This window comes from Zootoca vivipara, chromosome 15 (genome assembly GCF_965207765.1).
Source record: "Zootoca vivipara chromosome 15, rZooViv2.hap1.1, whole genome shotgun sequence".
In the NCBI taxonomy this organism is placed as follows: domain Eukaryota; kingdom Metazoa; phylum Chordata; class Lepidosauria; order Squamata; family Lacertidae; genus Zootoca; species Zootoca vivipara.
In genome coordinates this window covers 38,329,399-38,354,809 of record NC_142598.1, presented here as the reverse complement: position 1 = coordinate 38,354,809, position 25,411 = coordinate 38,329,399, and the positions used below count along the sequence as shown (strand labels likewise).

The following is a 25,411-nucleotide window of genomic DNA, read 5'->3' as shown; positions in this document are numbered from 1 at the left end:
ATCGTAAGTCGAAGCAGCCCTATCTAAAAATTCGTAAGTAGAAAAAATCCTATCTAAACCGCATCCAAGATGGCGGACGGAGCTCCGTTCATAAGTAGAAACATTCGTAAGTAGAGTTATTCATAAGCAGAGGTACCACTGTATTTGATATACCCAATGCATAAGCATATGCACAATTTTAGAGAGTAGTAGTAATAATAATAATAATAATTTATTAGTACCCCACCCAGCTTCAAACATATGCAGTTGCTCTGTTTCTCAAAACAACCACTTCTCAAACAGATTAAGTTCTGTCGTTATTGTTTGAAGGTACAGGTGACCCACTCCTGTCAGAATTTCAAATATTTAAAAGCGGTTGTGTGTCGGGTTAAGGAAATGTGCTTAAATTGGCATGTCTCTAGGTTTGTTTTAATGCAGGTAATCTAGACAGCAAGGCCAACGTATTCATTTTATGCAACTTCCGGTGAGAATATTTATTACAGCAAAAGTAGTTTGGGAAGTAGCACTCCCCAGTCAACTAAAGTTAATCTAGCCTCACAATTACCTAATTACCTTTTGGTTTGTTTCAAAACTAGGCTTAATAAAAAACAAGAAGAGGGTTTGGGAGTGTTGATCTTCTTTGGGCTCCTTGGATGAGAAACTGAACCAGTACCATCTTACAAAATGGTGGCAATGCCTTCCTTTTTGCCTATTTCAATGTGCATTTAGGGAGCTGTGCCCCTAGATTTTGGAATCTTCTCAGCACCCTGTGAAAGATCCAGGAGCTTCCCCTCTTTCAGTCAGGCTGTGAAGACCTTTGTTTTTAGGCAGGCTTTGTATAACCCACATTTTACTAATTGTTTTAATGCTGGCTCTTGATTTAATTCTACTTTTTTTTCCTGCCTGCAGTTTTATTTACATGTTTACAATCTTTTAATTCCACTTTGGGAATCTGACAGGATTGAAAAAACATGTGGGAAAGAACCCAAATAAAGAATATAACTGCAGTTTCTATACACTGGGTAGGAATTCATCTCCAACTAAGTCCTAGTCACGGCCATTCTCAACCACTTAGCTGACCGAGGCATTTATTCAGCAGTCTGTAGAGCTTCAAAGTGCCTTTTCGACTACCAGTTTGAATTAAATACAGTACTTTGGGGCGGGGGGCAATATTTCAAACAAAATTTCCTTAGTGCATTCGCTTGGCTCTTAGGTATAGACTTAAACCATCCCTTCATCCTAAACTTAAAATGAGTCCTGGCCGACGCAAAACATTTCCTCCTTCCCGTCCCTCCGGAGTGAGGCCAAAATCTGAAACTTTGCTATACTAGACCACAGAACACAACTGCGGCTCACCCAATGAAGTCTGCAGAAGCATGACAACTAAGGCTGTCGAGCCACTTCATCATAACAAAATGAGGGAATTATTTATTTTCAGCGAAAACCACACAGCATATCCAAGAACCTCACTGTCGGGGCCTCCCTTGAGGAAAATATTTATCTTCTTTAAACTCATGATGTATTTATCACTACACCCCTGCATTATATTTACAAAATGCAAGCATATCAAAGAAGAGCAACGGCCATTTCTTGGGAACACTCTCCAAATAATTCCTCCAATTCGCAAGCAAATATTTTAAAGATGATGTTCCTCGAGTCGGTGCATTTTGTTTCTGCTTTATGCCGAGATAAAGAGTTGGTTTATTAGTGTAAATGACTAAGTTCTTTGAATAGCTTCATCAGTAAGATTAATTTATTTTCTTTTAATTAGGTCCCTGTGGCTAACACTGGCTAGTAGTATTAGCAAGTCCTGCATAGAAGTTGGAGCTTAGAGACTTCATAAAGACTTCAGTCACATTTACATGCCCACAGCAATGGCATCAAACCGAGCTGTAGACAAGCCGTAATTAACGGTATTGAATTATTAACACCCAAATTCTTTTTGAAATAAGATGAATGTCAGTCCTTTTTAACGATACTGTGATGTGGACAAATGTCACTGGATTTAATAGAGTCGGCTGGTGCCTAAGGACAGTACCTTCTCATTAGCCTTGTTGAGGTCCAAGATCAGGGCATCAACATTCTCCTGCAAGACTGTGCAAAGCTCTGGCCAGGAGAATTTATCCAGGATGCCTTCTGGTTGTTTTAGAAGAACGCAGCCGGCTACCAAATGCTGGTACAAAGTGTGGAGGAAGGTTAGCTTCTCCTGCGATACGGGATTGAATAAAAAGGAAGAGGGGGGAAAGGGGGGGGATAACTGTAAATGGAGTCAGAGTCCAATGAAATATGTCATGTAAACAATAATGTGTGTGTTCCAAAGGAATATACGACCTATGCTCCAATCATTAGTCAAAATCAGAAAACAGATAATTGCCCATTATATATATACACACACAAACACAAAAGCTGATCCTGCAGACACTTTCTAGAAGCCGGGGCACCTGCTTTTCTCTCTGACAATGGGCAGAATGAAGAGAAGCAGGATCAGACCCCACACAATTATGCAAACCATAACCAACATATTTCCAGTTACAGGTAGGTAGCCGTGTTGGTCTGACACAGTCGAAACAAAATTAAAAAAAATCCTTCCAGTAGCACCTCAGAGACCAACTAAGTTTGTCACTGGTATGAGCTTTCGTGTGCATGCACACTTCTTCTGTTTCAGTAAAAAATTTAAAAAAGGAGTTTTTGAGCTATTTTAATGCAAATTGCCCAAATCTACACTAACAACATGAGCCGGTTCCCCCAGACATATGAAGCAATTTCCACCCAGTCGCTTTCGTGTGCATGCACACTTCTTTTGTTTCAGTAAAAAAAAATTAAAAATGAGTTTTTGAACTATTTTTAATGCAAATTGCCCAAATCTACACTAACAACATGAGCTGGTTTCCCCTGTTTAGGTAAGCTTTTAACCTTTCAGAAATTAGTGTATTTTAATATTTCTGTTGGAAGCCGCCCTGAGTGGCTGGGGAAACCCAGCCAGATGGGCGGGGTATAAATAATAAATTATTATTATTATTATTATTAAGCAATTTCCACCCAGTCACTGCTTACGAAGGCTGAATATCACCTATGTCCGGGAGATTCCGGACATCTGGCAACCCTACTCAAAAGTAAATTCCACTGGGTTATACCAATGCTATCGGAAGGGAGGGGGGCCGTCTCCCCCACCTCAATTCCCTCCAGAGCTTCCTGTGCCACTTTCCACACTGTTCTGGAGATTCCCCTACACTCTAGAGCAAAAACAAGGGTGTGGGGCCTACAGAAGGAATCATTGAAAGCCACACACCCCTTTCCATTGATGGATGCGCCATCTGGATCAAAACTGGATTCCACTCGCTCAGAGGCGGAGCTAGCTGCTGCAGCGCCCAGAGCGGCGTGCACCCGTGGGGGTGGCGCTAGTCGCCCAAGGGGCGGGACGAACGTCCCAGAGGACAGGGCACATCCTGGGGGGTGCTCCAGCCGCGAGCCTCCCAGGGGGGTGCCCCCCACGGCAACAGTCGGGGAAGCGGCGCAGCGATATCACCCCCCCCCTCAGGGATGGCACCCGGGGGTCGCATCCACCTTTCTCAGCCTCTGCACTCGCTGAGTCCAATCGGACTGCTGCTTCAGACATGTGAAATAATTTGGGTGTTTTTTTCTTGCATCAACCGTATCCAGTACATAGGTTACAACACAAATATATTTGGGGAAACGAATTAGACTATTCATTCCTTGGAGGCTTTTAAGCAGAGGTTGGATGGCCATCTGTCATGGATGCTTTAGTTGAGATTCCTGCACTGAAGGGGGTTGGACTAGATGACCCTTAGGGTCACCTCCCAACTCTATAATTCTGCGATTACATTATTAGCTATGGAGTCAACATTATATAGATTAACCTCTCCTTCTGGTTTCTCATCAGTCTACAGGGCAGGAGGAGTGCATCCTGCCTCATTTCACATGATGCAAACTGATTAAGAGTTTTTCCCTAAGTCCAAACCAAAAGCTAGAATCCCGATCCAAACCCCACCGGGTTTGGTGAAAAGATTTCCACGGCTTCCAGTATGCTTTAGATACAGTCCAACTCAAAACGTTTCCAAAGATATTTTACAAAGGCATTAAGAATGGAATTGCTATTGTGATATTTTTTTTCCCCTCTTCCCCTCGACCATATTCTGGTGTTTTAAATCCCCCATGGGAAACCACCAACAAGGCACGGTGGAATATTAACAAAAAGCGTTTCCACCCGATCTTTCGCTTCTCGCCGTTAATTTAATCTGTCGCCATTGTGTCCTTTTTGCTTGGGCTGTGATAAACCAAGCGTGGCAATCATCCGTTTGGCCTGGAGAAGGAATCCAAGGTCCCAGAATCAATTCACACATGTCGAACCCAACCACAACGCTGTAGACACGCTGACTTTACAATATAGTCAGGCTTCTAGTTTCCTCTACTTTAATCACTATCTGATGAGAAGAACAATTCCAACTGATCCATATGGACACAATTTAAATCCCAGACTGTTAGAAGGGTGGAAAGAATGTTTCCTTTTTACTCACTTGGCATTCCCGCTCGTATTTGTTAGAGTAATGAGCTCAATATGCAGCACAATTCAGATAAAGAATAATACAGTTGATGTACCTAGCGCAGGAAAAGTTGTGTGTGCAAAAAACAACAACCAACCAACCAGCAACGACAACTAAGTGCAAGCACACTGTGTATTTTTAAAAATAGGATAAACAACACGGTAGAAGGCATGTTTCAAAATAACACTTCATGAAACAATTATTGTACACAGCAGACCGTAATCTGCCACTACCCAAAAAACAGGAAACTAGTTTTACTTGGTTGGTGGGCGTGTAAAATGAGCCAGATCCTACATGCCGTGCTGCATTTTTTTTGGTTGTCATTTGAAACAGTTAATAGCAATTAGTGCCAAGGGACTGCAAAGCTAATCCATTCCAAATGCAGATATGTTGCAAAGGCATATGTTTGATTTAGCAAAGCAGGAGCTAAAAATGTGTATAAAAAACCCCCAGCCCAAGACATGTTTCTTAAAATACATTATGTCTCTTCGCAAGAGCTCCATAATATTTTTTTAAAAAACTGGAACGAATAAAATACTTAATGGCAGAAGTAAAATCGCATATGGGCCTTGCAGAGGACCTGCCCGTTATGTAGTATCTTACTGTGGAATCTAAATCTACAAACGAGTCGTCCGATATATGTAAATGTGAAAGGCTAGGATTAAAGATGCATTTGGACAGACGTCTTGTTCCTGAAATTACCTCTGCATCCTTCTCATAAGCTTGTGCAAGCTTCTGGATGTCATGTTCGGATTCTTCAGAACGCACTTTTTCTTTCTCCCAGCAGTGCAGGACATTCTGCAGCTCCTTCTTCAAAGTGGCTATTAAAGATTCTCTATCTGCACTCTTGGCTTGCAAATGGGTTAACTCTTTGCTGGCACCGGCGAGGCTACTCTTCACTTCCTAAAAATGACACAGGAGAAAACAAAAGAGGTAACAGAAGCATAGCATCCCGCCTCTGTCTTGATAGCCTTGAAAATAGGAGATCCAGGAGGCTCTCAGTACGTTTTGGAGCACAATTCAAGGTGTTGGTGCTGACCCCTTTCTCTCCCCCCCCCCAAAAAAAAGGACTCTTGGGAATTTGGAATTCCTTTAGAATGGTATGTGACATGGCATGGGGGAGCTGCGGCAGAAATTGGGGGTCACCTTGCACAGATGAAGCACTTTTCCAGTTGCACAGGGCACCTTTGATCGAACTACTTCAGCACGAAGTTGGTTAGAACAACATTCTAGCATTCTATCACATCCAAGTCGCATCCTCTTCCCTAAACCATTTATTCTGGAGTAAGCCTACCGAAGCTCATGAAACACCCAAACATTATTTTTTCAGCTCCTTTGCCCACCAAGATGAAACACACTGGAAATACATTTAATGAGACGAAACGTTTAGGCATGATAATATAGAGATACCTGAAGTTCTTGAGCTTGAAATTGTATTTGGTGTTGGGAAGCTTCGAACTCTTTTGCCATCTTCTCAGACACAGCTGTCATTCTCTTTAGCTGGGAGGGATAGGTGAGAAGGAACAATAAAATTGCAATATAATTGCTGACAGGTGATGTACGATCCTAAGCACGCTGACTTTTCTAGGAGTAGCCCTCATTGAACAGAGCGTCCATTGCCATAACACTTGTCAGCGTAAGGCTCGGTGTTTTTCTAGTTTAGCATTTTCCCTCTTTTATTATATCGCAGTGTCGCTCTCCACTGCGTTCCCTCTAACCGGCATCACCAAAAGCTACACAAAGTTTATTTTCAGCCACAACTGGGTTCCAATAAAATCATTAGCCTCTCAACTCTGCAAGCCTGTGGATATCTATTCAGGAATAAGTGCTCTTGAGTTCCATGGGACTTTGCAGGCAAGGGCGTATGGATTTCAGCCCGAGTGCGGCTCGATGTATACTTTTTAAAATGTGCAAAAACAAGCCCAATGGCCATGATTAATATACACATCCGAAATATGTGAAGCAGGAAGAAGCTGTGTGGATCTTTGTGTATTTCTAAGACTCTAAATGCTCTTTTACAAGCCCAAGAAGCTATGCCATGTGCAACAATGGACTGGTTTTCAAGGAACGTGCCTAGAGATTATCTAATTTTTGCTTGGTTTTTGTTCTTCCAGAAAGTTTAGTTACTAATTACGTTCGAGGAAAAGAGAGCTAGAAGATGCTCTCAGCGAGGGAAAGGGAAGAAGGGCATAGTTGCCCCATCTGCATATCATGCTCTCAGTGGTCTCTGACTCCATATGACAACTTCAGGGTCGAGCACCGGCAGTCCTACTGGGAAGTCTTGTGGCAGGTCATCAGTTGGCCCCCGCACTGCTTGCGATTCATTTTCCTTGACAGTTCATTCTTCTTGCTGACAGAATACTCTCTCTGCTTTCTTAACAGCCACCCCCTTGGTCTCCCCCACCGCTGTCTCTGGCATCGTTTCACAACAAAACAACCTTCCCGAGCCAAAGCCTGCTGAGTCGACTTTTCAGCGGTGCTGAAGATCAGGTGCCATTCAGCTTCCCAAATAAAAATTCACAGTGGCTACCCTGCGTCTAGTCGCTCAATCCTAGGCCTCGGAAGGCTGCTAAACATGTGGGTTGTCAACAGGAGAGACCTAACAGGGGCCGCCGTGTATGGATATGACTTTATTTTGTGCCCCTCTGAAATGCTCCAGCGTACTTGATTTTGTGGTTTTGCTGCTTGCAATTATTTACTACAGCGGACCAAAAATGCTTCTCAACATTCTTACGGTTCAGTATTTTAGAATTGTTATTTTTCCCCCATTTTGATTTCCCCTTGCTTTTGTCCAAAAACAATTGTCTCTCATAAATTCTAACACGGAGTAATCACTCAGCGCAAGCTCCTGAATTGTTGTTGTTCTCATTTATTGCCTGCCCTTCACCTTAAGGTCCCGGGGCAGGTTTCAATTATACTGCCATTGAACAGTCTAAGCTACAGGATGAACAGGGGGAGAAAACCCACCCTGGCAAGCAGTAGAATATAGCTAGGACATATCACAGACCGATCCATAACTCAGTTCAGCTGAAGTAATTTGATTTAAGTTCCATTTAACACCTAATGAAGTTAATGAGACTAAACTGGCATAAAAAGGTACGTGTTTAATGAACTTCTGCTCCTGCACTAAAGTACTAAAATACAGGGTATCTCAATCATTATAAACACTTTAATAAATTAAAAATTCCTATGTTGGATAACTTTAACAAAGCAGCCAGCTCTCTCCAGCAGGACTTAAAAACACAAGGAACATTCAAGGATCTCAACTTGTAATGTAATTTACCCCCAGTGCAAAAGCATCCACATTTATTCACCTGTAATCACTTTAAGGTATTTACGCCCAAATCGCAAATTATATATTTATGCTAAAGCCTTCAAAGAAGCAGTGGGTGATAAGCATCAGGTATGCATGTGCATTCACGAAAAAAATAATTGGGAAGCGCAATGCTTTGCTTGATGTGTGTATATTTATATTTTTTTAAAAGCACACAGCTGAAGAGTTTCCTAAGTTTAAGTGAATCATGACCACAGGGCAAGCTTAGAGGAAGAAGAGTGACAAAAGATTGTTTCTTTTTCTTATCTGTGAAGCTGTCAACTCAACATTCCCAGTGTTTTGACCTCTGTAACAAGCAAGGAATCTCTAGTATTGGGGGCCGAAGGCTATGTGTAAGGAGCCAAACAGTGCAACAGTTACCTCATTAGAAGCCTCTTCCAGCTTGTTCTGGTAATCTGTCAAGGTGTGCCTCAAAGTCTCAAGGACAAGAGTGAAGCTCGGAGGTTTATCTTTGTCCTTGTGAATGCCTGGAGAAAAATACAGAATCAAAACAAAGCCCTCCGAGTTGAACAGAAGACAGAAAACTTCTCCAAGAGCAACAGAGATATTTAAATTAGTTGGGCTCCAGCGACAACACAGAATATTGAACAACCGCCGTGTTTTCTCTAAGGCATACTGGAGTAACTGTTCTTTAATGCCAAGCAAAGCTGGAAGAAAACTCCCGCACCGTGGCTGCAAATTCACCACATGAAAAATATTAACTCCAGTTTGGTTTCCTGCGCGTCATGAGGTCTGTCTCTGATCTTATTTTTTAAAGGGGTCTAATGACTGCAGTTCAACGTGTCGTTCGGAAATGAGACCCGTCCAAATGAAGCAAATATTTGTTTTTTAAGTGCGTGGCATTCCTGCCTTTGTTGCTTCAGGTTCAGCCGTGCCTTTCAAAATGAAACGTTCCTACACGCAACCGTGCCAAGGAACACAGGACTTCCTATTATGCCTGGGTGCGACTTAACGCCATTGAAATGTGATTCTGAGTGTTATTTATCTCCCTACCCTGCCTGCAAATGGCGGTGGGGAATCCAGTTGATTATTGAAGCCATTTAAACTCACGACCGCATGGACCCCAGTGCTGCTTTCACGCTTACTCCCTCCACCCCGCAGCTCAGATTCCAGTATTCCCACTTGTCATAACTGGTACAGTCGTGCAAGACTTCGGCTATGTGCTCAGATCAAGGTTTGGCAGGCCATCAGTCAAATCACTTTCTCAAGATTTGTGCCAAACTGCAATTCAAGCCCAGTGACCGCAAACAACTTTATCCTAAGAACTGGTCCTGAACACCCTTCCCAAGAACTAGGAATGAAATCGGTTCAGATGGGCATTTAGCTCCTACGGTAGGAATATTTTTTAAAGCAGCATTTTCAGGTATTGCTAGAGGAAGAGCTGCGTAGATGTACAGCCGTACCTTGGAAGTCAAACAGCTTAGTTCCCGAATGTTTTGGCTCCCGAACGTCGCAAACCCGGAAGTGAGCGATCCGGCCTGTGAACTGTTTTTGGAAGCCGAACGTCTGACGGGGCTTTCGCGGCTTCCGATTGGCTGCAGGAGCTTCCTGCAGCCAACCGGAAGCCGTGCCTTGGTTTCCGAACGTTTTTGAAGTCAAATGGGCTTCTGGAACGGATTCCATTCGACTTCCAAGGCACAACTGCACTTCCAAGTTGTTGCATTGCTGCTGTATTGTCTGAAAGGGAACTCATGCAGATAAAATTGACAAGCATTGGCATAATCCCATGCCACATCATGCCTAAAAGAATGTTTCCTGGAATTCTACTCGCACACTGAAGTCCAAAGCCTGAAACACTGTGAGCTCTTGTGCAGGCATATATTTACAAAAGGTGCATAACAGAACATTCAATAATAATAATAATAATAATAATAATAATAATAATAATAATAATAATAATAACCCCGCCCATCTAGCTGGGTTTCCCCACCATTCTCAACCATTGCTCCCAGATTGGAGGCCACCAAGAGCCCAAGAGAACTTATGCTGCAAATTTCACCTCTTACATGTCAGAATCTGAAGCTGTGGGTAACAGATTCCACATTTTTAAAAGATCCTTTAAAAACTAATATATGAGCAAATATCCAAATGAGAGCAGGAGATTCCACATTAAAAGACAACACACACACACACCAGTCTGTGCTCTTAGAGCTAAACTACAGTTTATTTCTGGGGTGTTTTTTAAAATGGTATGCTTATGCTGACCACTTTGATTTTGAAGAAAAAAGCAGCCATTCAGAATTGGGTATTTAAGTTTTATTGTTTTATGATGGTCTAATGCTTTGCTTCCCTTGTATTTGATGGTTGCTGCTATTATTAAATACCGCCCTTGGATCTGTCTGGGCGAAGGGCAATTTAGATATAATAAATAGAATAGAATCATAGAATCATAGAGTTGGAAGAGACCACAAGGGCCATCCAGTCCAACCCCCTGCCAAGCAGGAAACACCATCAAAGCATTCCTGACAGATGGCTGTCAAGCCTCTGCTTAAAGACCTCCAAAGAAGGAGACTCCACCCACTCCTTGGCAGCAAATTCCACTGCCGAACAGCTCTTACTGTCAGGAAGTTCTTCCTAATGTTTAGGTGGAATTTTCTTTCTTGTAGTTTGAATCCGTTGCTCCGTGTCCACTTCTCTGGAGCAGCAGAAAACAACCTTTCTCCCTCCTTTATATGACATCCTTTTATATATTTTAACATGGTTATCATATCACCCCTTAACCTTCTCTTCTCCAAGCTAAACATACCCAGCTCCCTAAGCCGTTCCTCATAAGGCATCGTTTCCAGGCCTTTGACCATTTTGGTTGCCCTCTTCTGGACACGTTCCAGCTTATCAGTATCCTTCTTGAACTGTGGTGCCCAGAACTGGACACAGTATTCCAGGTGAGGTCTGACCAGAGCAGAATACAGTGGTACTATTACTTCCCTTGATCTAGATGCTATACTCCTATTGATGCAGCCCAGAATTGCATTGGCTTTTTTAGCTGCTGCATCACACTGCTGACTCATGTCAAGTTTGTGGTCAACCAAAACTCCTAGATCCTTTTCACATGTACTGCTCTCAAGCCAGGTGTCTCCCATCCTGTATTTGTGCCTTTCATTTTTTTTGCCCAAGTGTAGTACTTTACATTTCTCCTTGTTAAAATTCATCTTGTTTGCTTTGGCCCAGTTGTCTAATCTGTTAAGGTCATTCTGAAGTGTGATCCTGTCCTCTGGGGTGTTAGCCACCCCTCCCAATTTGGTGTCATCTGCAAACTTGCTCAGGATTCCCTCAAGCCCATCATCCAAGTCATTGATAAAGATGTTGAACAAGACTGGGCCCAAGACAGAACCCTGTGGCACCCCACTAGTCACTACTCTCCAGGATGAGGAGGAGCCATTGATGAGCACCCTTTGGGTTCGGTCAGTAAGCCAGCTACAAATCCACTGAATGGTAGCATTGTCTAGCCCACATTTTACCAGCTTCTTTACAAGAATATCATGGGGCACCTTGTCAAAGGCCTTGCTGAAATCAAGATAGGCTACATCCACAGCGTTCCCTTCATCTACCAGGCTTGTAATTCTGTCAAAAAATGAGATCAGATTAGTCTGACATGACTTATTTTTCAGGAACCCATGCTGACTTTTAGTGATCACAGAGTTTCTTTCTAGGTGCTCACAGACTGTTTGCTTAATGATCTGCTCTAGAATCTTTCCTGGTATTGATGTCAGGCTGACTGGGCGGTAATTGTTTGGGTCCTCTCTTTTCCCCTTTTTGAAAATAGGGACAACATTTGCCCTCCTCCAGTCTGCTGGAACTTCGCCTGTTCTCCAGGAATTTTCAAAGATTATTGCCAGTGGTTCTGAAATCACCTCTGCCAGTTCTTTTAATACTCTTGGATGTAGTTCATCTGGCCCTGGAGACTTGAATACATCTAAACTAGCCAAGTATTCTTGTACTACCTCCTTACTTATTCTGGGCTGTGTTTCCCCTGCTGAATCATCTGCTCCATATTCTTCAGGTCGGGCGTTGTTTTCTTTCTTGGAGAAGACTGAGGCAAAGAAGGCATTGAGGAGTTCTGCCCTTTCTCTGTCCCCTGTTTGCATTTCACCATCTTCTCCTCTGAGTGACCCCACTGTTTCCTTGTTTTTCCTTTTGCTACGGACATACCCATAAAAGCCCTTTTTGTTGCTTTTAACCTCTCTGGCGAGCCTGAGTTCATTCTGTGCTTTAGCTTTTCTGACTTTGTCTCTACACGTGCTGGCTATATGTTTGAATTCCTCTCTGGATATTTCCCCCCTTTTCCATTTTTTGTACATATCCCTTTTAAATCTTAACTCAGTCAAAAGTTCTTTAGATAGCCAGCCTGGCTTCTTTAGGCACCTTCCATGTTTCCGTCTCATTGGTATTGCCTGAAGTTGTGCTTTTAATATCTCCCTTTTAACAAACTCCCAACCATCATAATAATAATAATAATAATAATTTATTATTTATATCCCGCCCATCTGGCCGGGTTCCCCCAGCCACTCTGGGCGGCTTCCAAAAAAACAGAAATTCTAAAATACAGAAATCCATCAAACATTAAAAGCTTCCCTAAACAGGGCTGCCTTGAGATGCCTTCTAAAGGTCTGGTAATTGTTCTCTTTGACCTCTAGTGGGAGGGCATTCCACAGGGTGGGTGCCACTACCGAGAAGGCCCTTCCCTTTTAGTATTACTGTCCATGGGATTTCACCCAGCGTTTCCCTAAGTTTTCTGAAGTCGGCTTTCTTAAAGTCTAGAATTTGGACCTTAGTATGCTTGGTTGCTCCTTTCCGCTGGATAATAAACTCCAGAAGAGCATGGTCACTCCCACCTAATGCTCCTGCCACTTCTACCCCACTAACCAAGTCATCACTATTGGTTAGGACCAGATCTAAAATGGCTGATCCTCTTGTTGCTTCTCGAACTTTCTGGACAATGAAGTTGTCTGCAAGGCCAGTGAGGAATCTGTTCGACCTTATGCTCTTGGCTGAGTTTGACATCCAACAAATATCAGGATAGTTGAAATCCCCCATTACTACTATCTCACTTCCTTTGGACTGCTTGGCCATCTGTTCCAGGAAGGCATCATCTGTGTCCTCAGTTTGGCTTGGGGATCTATAGTAAACTCCCACAATGAGATCACTGTTGTTTTTCTCTCCCTTAATTTTGACCCAGATACTCTCAATTTGGCTTTGAAGTTTTAAATCCTGGATCTCTTCACAGGTATACATATCCCTAACATATAAAGCTACTCCTCCTCCTTTCCTGTTTGGTCTATTTCTCTTAAATAGATTGTATCCCTCTATTACTACATTCCAGTCATGAGACTCATCCCACCAGGTTTCAGTGATGCCTATTATGTCATATTTAGTTTGCTGTACCAAGAGCTCAAGTTCATCTTGTTTATTTCCCATGCTCTGTGCATTAGTATACAGACATTGAAGACCGTTGATCATTCCCCCATGTCTCTTATTTAAGGATATTTTCGTCCCACCACTAGGTCTGCATGCTGCTTGCTCCATTTGGTCCTTGACATTCGGATGATCATCTTCAGCATTTGATAGACTCCTACCTTCAGGACCACTGTCTCCCTCCCCCACATAAGTCAGTTTAAAGCCCTCCTGATGAGGTTTTTGAGTTTCGTGGCAAAAACATTCCTCCCAACTTTTGTGAGGTGCAGTCCATCACTTGCCAGAAGTCCATCTTCAAGAAACTGCAGACCGTGATCTAGGAATCCAAACCGTTCCTGTTTGCACCATTTGCGAAGCCAGTTGTTCACTTCCCCTATTTTTCCCTCTCTCCCTGGGCCATGTCGTTCAACTGGGAGGACAGAAGAGATGACAATTTGTGCATCTAATTGCTTCAATTTCCTGCCCAGAGCCTCATAATCATTTTTGATCTTCTGTAAGCTATGGCTTGCAGTGTCATTGGTTCCCACATGCACCAAAAGGAAGGGGTATTTGTCGGTGGGTTTTATGATTCCTTGCAGCCGTTCTGTTACATCTTTGATCTTGGCCCCAGGTAGACAGCACACCTCTCAAGACATCTTGTCAGGCCCACAGATTACTGCTTCTGTACCCCTCAGTAGGGAATCCCCAATCACCACTACACGCCTCTTCATAGGCTTGGTTGGGCTTCTTCCATGTGCTGTCCCTTCCAAGGTTACCTGCATATTCCCAGAGGACTGACTTGGTTGCTCGTCTTCATATTCCTCATCAACTGTGATGAGGGAGAGATCCTCAGGTGGCGTCTGTTTCTCGTCTTCCATGAGCACTTCAAAATAACTAAAATAAATAGGCTCCCAATCCTACTTGGGTCCTGCATTACTTTCCCACCAGGACCTGACCCCTCCCTGGCTGCTATTTGCCCCTCGAAGGTGCAATTTGCAGTAGTCAGAACTATCTTAATCATCGCCACCTTCCAATAGTTTTAATGAGTTGTGGGTAAACCTTTGTTCTATGCCACCCTTCATCCCAGGGTGCTTTACAATAGAAAAACACAAAGAATGCATCCCATAATAACAAATAATAACCCCACTCCAAGCACACAACTGAACAGGCCACAGATAACCAGCAAGAAAGCCCAACCACATGGACAGGAATTTTGTGTAGCCTAGGGCAACCGTACACTTGGAATTTCCTGGGTGTAGTTGGGATTCGCCTGCCGAAAATGGCGTCCGGGCGGAGTTTTCGGTAAGCAATAAGAAATGTCTGGGGAAATCCGTAACGGAAGTGATAGGTTTTTGGCGATTTCCCTAAAATTAGGCACAAAACTTCATTTTTCAAGGAGATTTTGCAAAAACAAAAAACAAAAAGGCTCGACATATTTTGTGTTTGTATTTTCACTTTTTGAAATATGGCAACCCTAATGTCGCCTCAGGGGAAACCATGGAGAGGCTATCAGGCTATCTCAGGTGCACATTTGAATTATGGTGCTGGAGGAGACTCTTGAGAGTCCCATGGACTGCAAGAAGATCAAACCTATCCATTCTGAAGGAAATCAGCCCTGAGTGCTCACTGGAAGGACAGATCATGAAGCTGAGGCTCCAATACTTTGGCCACCTCATGAGAAGAGAAGAATCCTTGGAAAAGACCTTGATGTTGGGAAAGATTGAGGGCACTAGGAGAAGGGGACGACAGAGGACAAGATGGTTGGACAGTGTTCTCGAAGCTACGAACATGAGTTTGACCAAACTGGGGGAGGCAGTGCAAGACAGGAGTGCCTGGCCTGCTATGGTCCATGGGGTCACGAAGAGTTGGACACGACTAAACGACTAAACAACAACAATGTCGCCTCAGGGGAAACCATGGAGAGGCTATCAGGCTATCTCAGGCGCACATACCAAGCAGACTGCTAGCAGAACAATCAAGGTATTTCCTCACATTGACCTCTGCATCAAGGGCAGGTAATTGGCCAGGAGACCCTGAGCAAATCTCGTGGTGGGTTTCAAAAAGAAAGGACTGAGAGCAGAGAATAACCAGAAGGCATGCAATGCTGCCATACTGTTGAAGGCAACCAGTTTTCAGCCAAGAAGAGAGGCTTCCTGGTGCCTTCATGTAAGCCACTGTGAAGGGAAATGAACTTAACAAGTACATTTCAAAAATTAGGAAAAATATATAGGACATGTAGCTTTATCCTAGGAGATTTACTGGAGAGGCAAACTCACAATAAGTTTTAACCACAGGAAATACTATTGTAATGCACACAGATGATTATAGGAGCCTTGGGCTCCAAGCCAGTTGCGCGATGCTAATATTTTATGTACAGCAATTCCATCAGGACTTCCTTTAATTTTCTTAGGAACAATTTCAAAATTACTACCCCACTAGTTTTCTCTTCATTGATCTTGGGTGGCCAAGGTGAGGCGTAGATGCAGAGGAGGTAGATTTTTTTTGGTGTAACTGGAGTTGGAGCGTCCACCAACCAGCTTATGGCATTAAATCAGTTCTCCATTCCTACCTGGCCCCTCAATAATGCACTATCGCTGATCCCCAACTGGCAAGATGAGAACCAAATCAAATATTGTGTGTCCTGTAGGAGATATTAGACTGGTCCTCATACTGTCAACATGTGACACACTTGCCAAAGAGAGTTGGCTGCTGTCGTTTTGCAACACAGACCCTCCAAGTGTCCCTATTTTCCAGGGACAGTTCTGGATTTACAGAAGCCAGCTCAGTTTCTGATTTGAACCCCTGCTTTTCCTTAGGATTCCCTATTTTCATTGGAGAAATGCTGGAGAGTATGGAGTCATGTGACCCCGAGCCAAGGAGATAAATAACTAGACAACCTTTAGAAGGCATCTGAAGGCAGCCCTGTATAGGGAAGGTTTTAAAAAAATGTTTTATGTTTATTTATATGTTGGAAGCCTAGACAGCATCTTTAAAAACAGAGACATCACCTTGCCGACAAAGGTCCGTATAGTTAAAGCTATGGTTTTCCCAGTAGTGATGTATGGAAGTGAGAGCTGGACCATAAAGAAGGCTGATCGCCGAAGAATTGATGCTTTTGAATTATGGTGCTGGAGGAGACTCTTGAGAGTCCCATGGACTGCAAGAAGATCAAACTGAAGGAAGGAAATCAGCCCTGAGTGCTCACTGGAAGGACAGATCGTAAAGCTGAGGCTCCAATACTCTTCTCACCTCACGAGAAGAGAAGACTCCCTGGAAAAGACCCTGATGTTGGGAAAGATTGAGGGCACAAGGAGAAGGGGACGACAGAGGACAAGATGGTTCGACAGTGCTCTCGAAGCTACCAACATGAGTCTTACCAAACTGCGGGAGGCAGTGGAAGACAGGAGTGCCTGGCGTGCTCTGGTCCATGGGGTCACGAAGAGTCGGACACGACTAAACAACAACATATGTTGGAAGCCGCCCAGAGTGGCTGGCGCAACCCAGGCAGATGGGCAGGGTATACATATTATTATTATTATTATTATTATTATTATTATTATTATCATTATTATCATTATTATCATTATTATCATTATCAGCAGCAGCATTATTGACATCCCTTTTTTATCAGAGAAATGTTTGAGGGTACGCATTTAGCCACATCGTTCCTTAGAGTTCTTATTTCTAGAAAGACCTTCCTAAAGATTTATATGAATAATGAAAGAGTCTCACAAACCTTGTTTGGCTAACTTAAGCAACCAGTGTAGAATGTCAACCTACAGTGTGAAGTCTGATTTTATTCAACATGAAGACACAGATAAAGTGTCCTTAACTTAGCTTGTATCGTTGACACAGAATAAATAAAAATGTTAGTTCCATGGGAGTTGATGGAGAATGTCGGGAGGGAAAAGGCAGGGGAAGAATCCCAAAACATTGCAAACAAGGAATATTTCCAACTGCCATCTCTTCCCAGAGGCTACAAAAGGACAGGCCAATTCCAACCCCAGAACTAAAGGACCCCCACAAAAAGGCATGTTTCATATCAATAATTATTCCCAGGAATTATTTGTATTGACTTGGCTCTCATCTCCAGGCAGCCAGTCTCCCTTGCCAAAAGCTCCAGCCTAACAAAGCGGATCCAAAACGCTGAGTTCAAAAACTTATTTCCATTCTTCTCGCGTGCCAAAGAGGAAGGGAGCAGCTAGCCAGCATCTGAGGCAGATTCGGTTCCCCAGGCCACACAACCCTTTTCCTTCTGCCTCCGGAACTCCCTAGGGCTGGTCTGGATTTCCCCATCGCGTGCGCATTGTTCCAGAAGCACTACGAAGCTTGTGGTGATTTCATTAACATTCATTTGTTGGGAAAGCTAGAACTCAAGAGAAAACTGCAGGAAGGTCCCCGCCACGTTACAAGCAGGAAGCAGACATGGAAGTCACGCCCCAGCTTCCCGGCTGCGGTGCAAACCCTGTGGTTGTGTCACCATTGATCCAAGATTTTCTGGAATCTTCTGAGTCACTCCTGTCTGTCCCCCTGAAATATCTGCTATCATATATTCATTAATTAAAGTTCAGAAAGTTCGGTGAATGGTCACAGGCATTAGACAGCGAGAAATATTTGAACACGCATGCCTTACAGGCCTTCAAAGTAGGCCCCCTCTGATACAATGCACCGTTGACAATAAGCCACGAACTCGGTCAACAATTGCCGCCGTTCTGCTTGTCGACGGTCTGCCAGACCGAGGGTCAACTTTGATAGTTTGCCGCCCTTCACAGAAACGCTTAAACCGCTCTTTTGAGTTACAGTTTCATCTCTGTAAACAACTGTGAGCATTTCGTGGGTTTCTGATGCCAATTGTATGTTCGAATATTTCTCACTGTCCGATTTCTGTGACCGTTCACCGAACTTTCCATTTACACCTTGTATATGAGGTCTTATATAATGTCTTGTATAATGACATTATACAATAATGAGGTCTTGTATAATGTCTCCAAAGACTGAGACAGTGTACTAAAACGGGATGTGCCTAGAATTAAGCCTCCTTTGTCTTTGAGAATGTGGCCAATTAACAGAACATTTCCCCTCTATTTATCTCAAAGAAATGGCTCCAAAATGTTTCTTCGATACAATTTCCCTTTGGCTTGAAAACCAAGCTTCAACAACTATGGATGAATGGCAGAAGAAGTTGATAGAATATATGGAACTGTCTGAGTTGACGGGGAGACTTTGGGATCGGAGTGAAGAAGCAGTGGAAGAAGATTGGAAGAAATTTAAAATTTATTTGAAAAATAAGCACGTAATAGATTAATTTAATGATAGTGAGGGAGATACAAGGAGGTTGTAAATAATACAAGGGTTTGAAAATATGTATTGTTAGAAGATAAGGATATTTTAATTAAGAAGTAAGATTTAGATTGAGTGTTTAAAGGATAAGATATAATAGATGTAGTAAAATGATAATATTGAAGCAAACTTAGAATTTATATAAGATTTAGAATTTACTAAATATGAAATATAAAGAAGCGCAGCAGGAGGTGGGAGAGGAAGTCAATAGATTAGAAATAAGGTTTATAAGTAAGAATTTTTGTTTCGCATTTTTTGTATCTTTTTTGTATTTTGTATTTTTTGTGTTTTGTATTTTCGTATGTTTTTTGTATGCTTTTGTTGTTTGAAAAATCTCTAATAAATACATTTAAAAAAAGAAAAAGAAAACCAAGCTTCAGATCAAACTTATCATTCGCCCCAGCACACTTGAAAAACACATTATTCAGGGATAGCAGCCAATTGATAGTTATGGACAAAGGATTGCATCTAGCTATGGTATACTCAGAGTAGATCCACTGAAATCAACAGACTGAAATTAGTTGTGCCCATTAATTCCAGTGAGTCTACTCTGAGTAGGATTAACATCACGTGCAACCCAAATAGTATTTTGGTCTTCTTTTTCCATCATTGGGGTGTTTGCGAATAGATAGATTTATCTACGTAAGTATGCACACACATTCTGCAGAATTAAGGAAAGTGAGTCAATGGACTGATATCGTAAATCTGTAGGTATTCCCTAAATTCCTATTTTACACATACACACATCCCTATGTTATAAATAATTCAATATGGGAGGGTCTTTTTTCTCCATTCTATTAGCATTTTGTGGGGAGCCATATCCTAACCCTGAGCAGTAGTTTGATATGGACTCCTAAAACGGCAATTCTTTTCTGAATGTTTGTCGCCTTTTGTAAAATATAAGCTCTTGAATGAAGTCATTCCAACTGTACGTGCCTTTCATTAATATGCTTACTTTGGGACTGATATTATGATGATGATGATTATATTATGGCTTGTTAGTCACTTGTTACCCAAGCGTTTTCCCCGAAACTTACATTTAAAAACGTAAATTCAAGTAGATTATGCCATTAACAAATTATATTAAAATACACTAACAAATTCATACAGAACACCAAGAACTCGGGAAGCTTTGGAAACACACTAACAAAACGTCATCAACTAAGGCAAACTTGGCCCTCCAGATGTTTTGGGACTACAACTCCCATGATCCCTAGCTAGCAGGACCAGTGGTCAAGGATGATGGGAATTGTAGTCCTAAAGCATCTGGTGAGCCAAATTTGAGGAATCCTGAACTAAGCCCATCGAAAGCCGGGGCAGGAGGTATATAAGTCTTGACCTGACACCGAAAGGTTGTCAGCAATGAAGCCAAGCAGATTGAAGTAGTTCTGACAGAGCAAGGATTCTTTACAATGATACTTTCCCTCCCTCTCTTCTCCCTGTGCGCCTCCCCCCCCCCCCTGTACTATCCCCAAACCTGCTCTGGAGGCTGGGGGAAACCCTAGAACAGATTTATGGGGTGCCCAGGAAGTGGAGAGGGGTAGTCCTGTTGCGCTGCCAGGTCATTTCTCTAGCAGAACTGCTTCACCGGATAGTGGCCTTTGTAAATCTGACCACTCTTTGTTTCCGTACTCAAGTCTTTTCTGTCCACACGCAGCAGAGAACAACGGGGAAGGAAGACATGCTTCATATCTGAACGTAATTACAGGGGTTCCAAAACAAACTTCAAAGGGACAAGGAGATAATCCAAACTGTGGCCTTTTATAATATATTTATATCAACCCCCATCGTTCAGCCCGGGCACTGAGGTCCAGCTCCGAGGGCCTTCTGGTGGTTCCCTCCCTGCGAGAAGTGAGGTTACAGGGAACCAGGCAGAGGGCCTTCTCAATGGTGGCACCCTCCCCGTGGAACGCCCTCCCATCAGAAGTCAAGGAAATAAACAACTCTCTGACTTTTAGAAGACATCGGAAGGCAGCCCTGTTTAGGGAAGTTTTAAATGTTTGATGTTTTATCGTGTTTTTAATATTCTGTTGGGAGCTGCCCAAAGTGGCTGGGGAAACCCAGCCAGATGGGAGGGGTATAAATAAATTACTACTAGTAGTATACATATACGTATACATATACATACATACATACATACATACATACACACACACACACACACACACATATGTAAATATGTATGTATGTATGTATGTATGTATGTATGTATGTATATGAGACACTTTGCTTTTTCGGCACTTCCATTTGGCGTGATCTCCGCTGCCACCACATGCCAGACAACAAAAAGGTTTGTTTTTGCACATCAGTTGGGGAAGAATCTGCGCTGGCACGGATCCTCACCCCCTTCTCAACTGGCTTCTCAAAAAGTTAACACCATAAAGAGGAACATGTGTACACTCTGCGTCCTGCATAACCTTTTTTGGAGACGTGACCTTTAAGTAGCTGAAGGTCGCTTCTGAATTTGGCTCGGTTCAATCAAAAACATCTGTTCCCCTTGTAGGCCTGGTGTAAAGGACTTTTTCTCTCTGCTGGATTCGGAGCGCAGCAAGCGAGCCCTTTCCTGACCGATCAAACACAACCCTGCACTTGTAAATCAAGCGCGGGGGGCTGACAACAGCGGGGCCGCATCCAGTCACCTCTTCCCAGCTAGCGGGGCCACGCGACTGCTGAGAGAACTGCTCTTATCATGTCATCAAATCAAAGCATGGAGAGAAGAGGGAATGCAAGAGGCATCTGCAGAATTCCCCCAACGTAGCGACTTTGGAACGCTGACAAGATACATCTGTCATTTTCTACCTTCAACTAACCTGCTGTCCGCTTGCCTGACACAGGAAAGCTGTCCAAAAGCAACTCCAGATCTCTCACGTTGTTTTCGCACGTCTCTGTTAGGAAGGCCTGGCGTTTCTTGGCCTGCGTTTGACGGGCAGGGGGGGGGGGGCGGGGAGGAAGAGAAGACAAAAAAAGCAAAGATATTGAGGGCACTAAGTAGCAAGAAGGGCATCTCCTACAATCAACACTGCTGTGGGACGTGTTGCACAAAATAAAATAATGCACGCGGACATACCAAAATGGTATCTCCGTTACCAAACTGGCTCCATTAACTGGAGAAATGGCATTCAGTTTAAGGAGAAAGCGAGTTCTCGTATAGATCGCAGAGCTGCAAAGTTGGACGGGACCCTGAGGATCATCTAGTCCAGCCCCCCGTCAATGCAGGAATAGGCAGCTGTTCCATATGGGGATCGAATCCACAACCTTGGCCTTATCAGCACCAAGCTCCAACCAACTGAGCTATGCAATTGGATTTTTCCAGATCATTATTATTATTATTAAGTCCGTCCCCCCCGCTGCCAAGTACAGTGGAACCTCGGTTTATGAATTTTCGGTTTATGAACGCCGCGGACCCATCTGGAACGGATTAATTCATTTTCCATTACAATTCCATTCCAGTCCCCACACGAACACACACATACGTACTACTACATACTACTTTGAGCCAAACCCTGCCTTCTTAAACTTCAGTATCAATTATTTTCTCTCTCCTGCCCCCCCCCTTCCACATCCCATCAAGGTCTTGGTGGACACCAGGGCCAAATTTCGATTTGATGAGGCCCTAAGCTACTGAAGGTATTGGGGCCCTTTATATGTCCAGCTGTCCTTTGTCAACAACAAATTGTCACTGTTTTTTTGTGTTGAATATACAGTGGAACCTCGGTTTATGAACACCTCGGTTTATGAATTTTCGGTTTACGAACGCCGCAGACCCATCTGGAACGGATTAATTCACTTTCTATTACTTTCAATGGGAAAGTTCGCTTCAGTTTATGAACAGACTTCCGGAACCAATTGTGTTCATAAACCGAGGTACCACTGTAGTAGTCATGAACAAACTGTGCATTACGCTGCAGAAGGGAAAGTTTGGATACAACTCAAAGATCCTTCTTTGCTGAAAAATGCACTGGAGGGAGGACTTTGCAGAGGACAAGGCTGAGGGGTGTGGGAGAATTTAATGGGCAGCATTCAACTGCATTTTAGTCAAGAAAAAGTCATGAGTATTACTGAGTCAGGCTCACCCATTCCAATAGTCTGCTTTGAGTAACACTTCTCTGAATGAAACACAACCTCTTCTTTCCAGCTGCTTTCTCCCCGAACTCTCCTTCCAAAATCAAGCTTACTTGTGGCTACCACCGCCACTATTTCTTTCAGCAAAGACAGGTTCTGGAACGCTGGCAAGCATAAAAGCAGCTTGATTTAACGGGTGGGGGGAGAGCAGATGGCAGGGGAGAAGCCCAGTGCTCCCTTCCCCTTCTCAGCTGCAAAGCAGGAGGTTCATTGCATGCAGCTGCAGGATTCTGTGAAGCTTGCCCCCTCAAAACCGGGGCATAACTTATGACAGGAACTATCCATTTAAAAGCACGCACTTGTGAGTGAGCAAAGGCCTTTCTTGCCCTTGCCCTAACCTGGAAACAAAAAGAGATGAGATTGGCACCACCCTTTTTGCAAACTTCCACGTGAAGTTGTGGGGAGGGGTGCGACTGTCCGCATCTCCCATTTCTTTCCTTTGGTAACTTTTGCTCGGGGAACCAACTGCGATCTTAACTTCTGATTACCCGGCACTTTTCACGCCTACAGAGTCAGCCGGAAAGATTTAAGGCTACGGCTTTTATGGCGAGAAACATCTTCTCCCTGTAAAACCGAGCTCCGTTACGAGCCAACTGTGTATAGTGACTGACTGGAAGACAAGCAACGTATGTGAATCTCTGCAGTGTTCTCCACCGTCCCGTTTAAATATTTTATAAATTTGCTCCACTATTTCAATTTTAATTATATGTTCTGTATATCCGCTAATATATTATTCATATACATTTCAGTGTTTGATCCTCTGTAGCATTTACATGGGTTTCCCTGTGTGATGGTTAGTACTGTACTTCACAAAGAATTTCCAGTGCCAATGGAATTCTCAGGCCAGGGTTTTTTCGTTTCTGAAACATCAATATTCCAGAAAAGAATTATTAAAGATGCATGTTATTCTTACAGGGTATATAAATAGACTAAACTTGTCGGGCTGCACATGCTTGTGTCAATATTACTCTGCCTGGCTTGCACGACGCTGGAGAAATCACGTTAAAAGCAATGTCACACCAATAAGATAAATATTTTCATGCAAGCCTAAGTATTTGGAGTACCAGATACTCAAACTGTGCAGGAAAATCACTTCCCACACAAAAGAGCTATGCAAGCTGCTGTAGGGCCCAGGCTGTTTCCTCTTCTCTTCCAGATGTTTTATTTTTAATTCACCACATGTTAGTATATTTATGTTTACACCACTTCTCTGCATATACATTTGCTGATTGCATTTGCCATTCCTAGCTCAAAGTTGGCCACTTCGTTTTTCCAATTGCAGGCAAGATTCAGAAGAAATTCTTAAGATTTCCCAGTACTACTCTAATGTTCTAGCTCCAAGCAGTTGCCTGCCCACCTTCCGTATGCTCCAAGTATCCTGATTTGCAAGGCAGAGTTTCCATTTTCTGGTACCTATCCCTCTCTTATTTTAGGGGAGAATTTTAGAGCTGCTTTTTTATAAAAAAAAACAAACTTTTTTAGTGTGCATATAAGTATACCGGGATACACTTCAGGGTTTGAGCTCCCTCGGTGTGGGGTGGGTGAGATATATCTATTGACTCCGATTAGGAACAAACCATAGCTGAGCAGAATACTCCATGGTTTGCTTGCAAAAAATCCCGGGCCCAATCACTCACATCTCCAGTTAAAGGGAACAGGTAGCCAGGTAGCAGGCAATAAATCTGCTAGTCGGACAGTCCTGGACTAAATGGGCAAATAGTCTGATCTGACAGGCGGCAGTTTCCCATGTTCCTAAGCCCCATGCGCTGCTGTGCACATCTATGTAAAACGCACACACAGAAAGCACTAAGACACCTTGTAGTTCACAGCCTGTCATTAGGTCTGGCTAGTAATCTTTAATTTCTAACCCGCCACTTCACAAGACTTTCCTTATTTTCTCCCTCCCAACTCTTATGATTTTGTCTGTGCAATGATAGAGGGCGCTGCTATCCAAATTCCCAATCACAATCCATGGTAATCTCAGGCCTGTAGGATGTTCTCTCCCCTAAATTCCCTTGAAGCAATTTAGCAACCCTGCCATTGGGTACTGGCGGAGCTCACGTCTCAACTGAAGAACTACAGGTAAAACTCGGAAAATTAGAATATCGTCAAAAAGTGCATTTATTTCAGTAATGCAACTTAAAAGGTGAAACCAATTTATGAGATAGATGCACGACATGGAAAGCAAGCTATGCCAAGCCTTTATTTGCTGTAATTGTAATTATTTGCCGTTAGGCGGGTCAATTATAAATGGAATGTAATTAATGAAATGTAATAGTGACGCTTATTTTTGTATTATTGTAACTATTTGCTTTATTACTGTGGAATTTCCAAAAGAAAGCATTTGTAAAAATTAAAAGAAAAATTAAAAATAATAAGTTGCATTGCTGAAATAAATGCACTTTTCGACGATATTCTAATTTCCCGAGTTTCACCTGTATTCTTCAGCTAAAGCCAACGCTCCCCACAGCAGCCATCTGAAATCAACAACTTTCCTTTGGCTCAAGAAGGCAGCCAGGGTAATACCGTGGTTTGCGTCCTGAGAATGAGAACATAGGAGCAGCTCTATTAAATGTGAGCAAAGTGGCCAACCAGATACCTATGGGAATAATAATAATAATACTGTAATAATAATAAAATTAATAATATGTTATTTATACCCCGCCCATCTGGCTGGGTTTCC

General features: G+C 42.9%; 1 protein-coding gene across 7 annotated transcripts in view; it reads right to left on the bottom strand.

Moving 5' to 3' along the window:
* Positions 1-25,411, bottom strand: part of CCDC171 (coiled-coil domain containing 171) — a 202,656-nt gene that overhangs the window by 124,687 nt on the left and 52,558 nt on the right. For all 7 annotated transcript variants that reach the window (XM_060269246.2, XM_060269247.2, XM_088658745.1 and 4 more), the window contains 5 exons: positions 21,417-21,519; positions 8,236-8,342; positions 5,952-6,041; positions 5,244-5,444; positions 2,018-2,185 (listed from right to left, as the gene is read on the bottom strand). In XM_060269246.2, the coding sequence (XP_060125229.2) occupies positions 2,018-2,185; positions 5,244-5,444; positions 5,952-6,041; positions 8,236-8,342; positions 21,417-21,519 (669 nt within the window). The remainder of the gene's footprint in view (positions 1-2,017; positions 2,186-5,243; positions 5,445-5,951; positions 6,042-8,235; positions 8,343-21,416; positions 21,520-25,411) is intronic.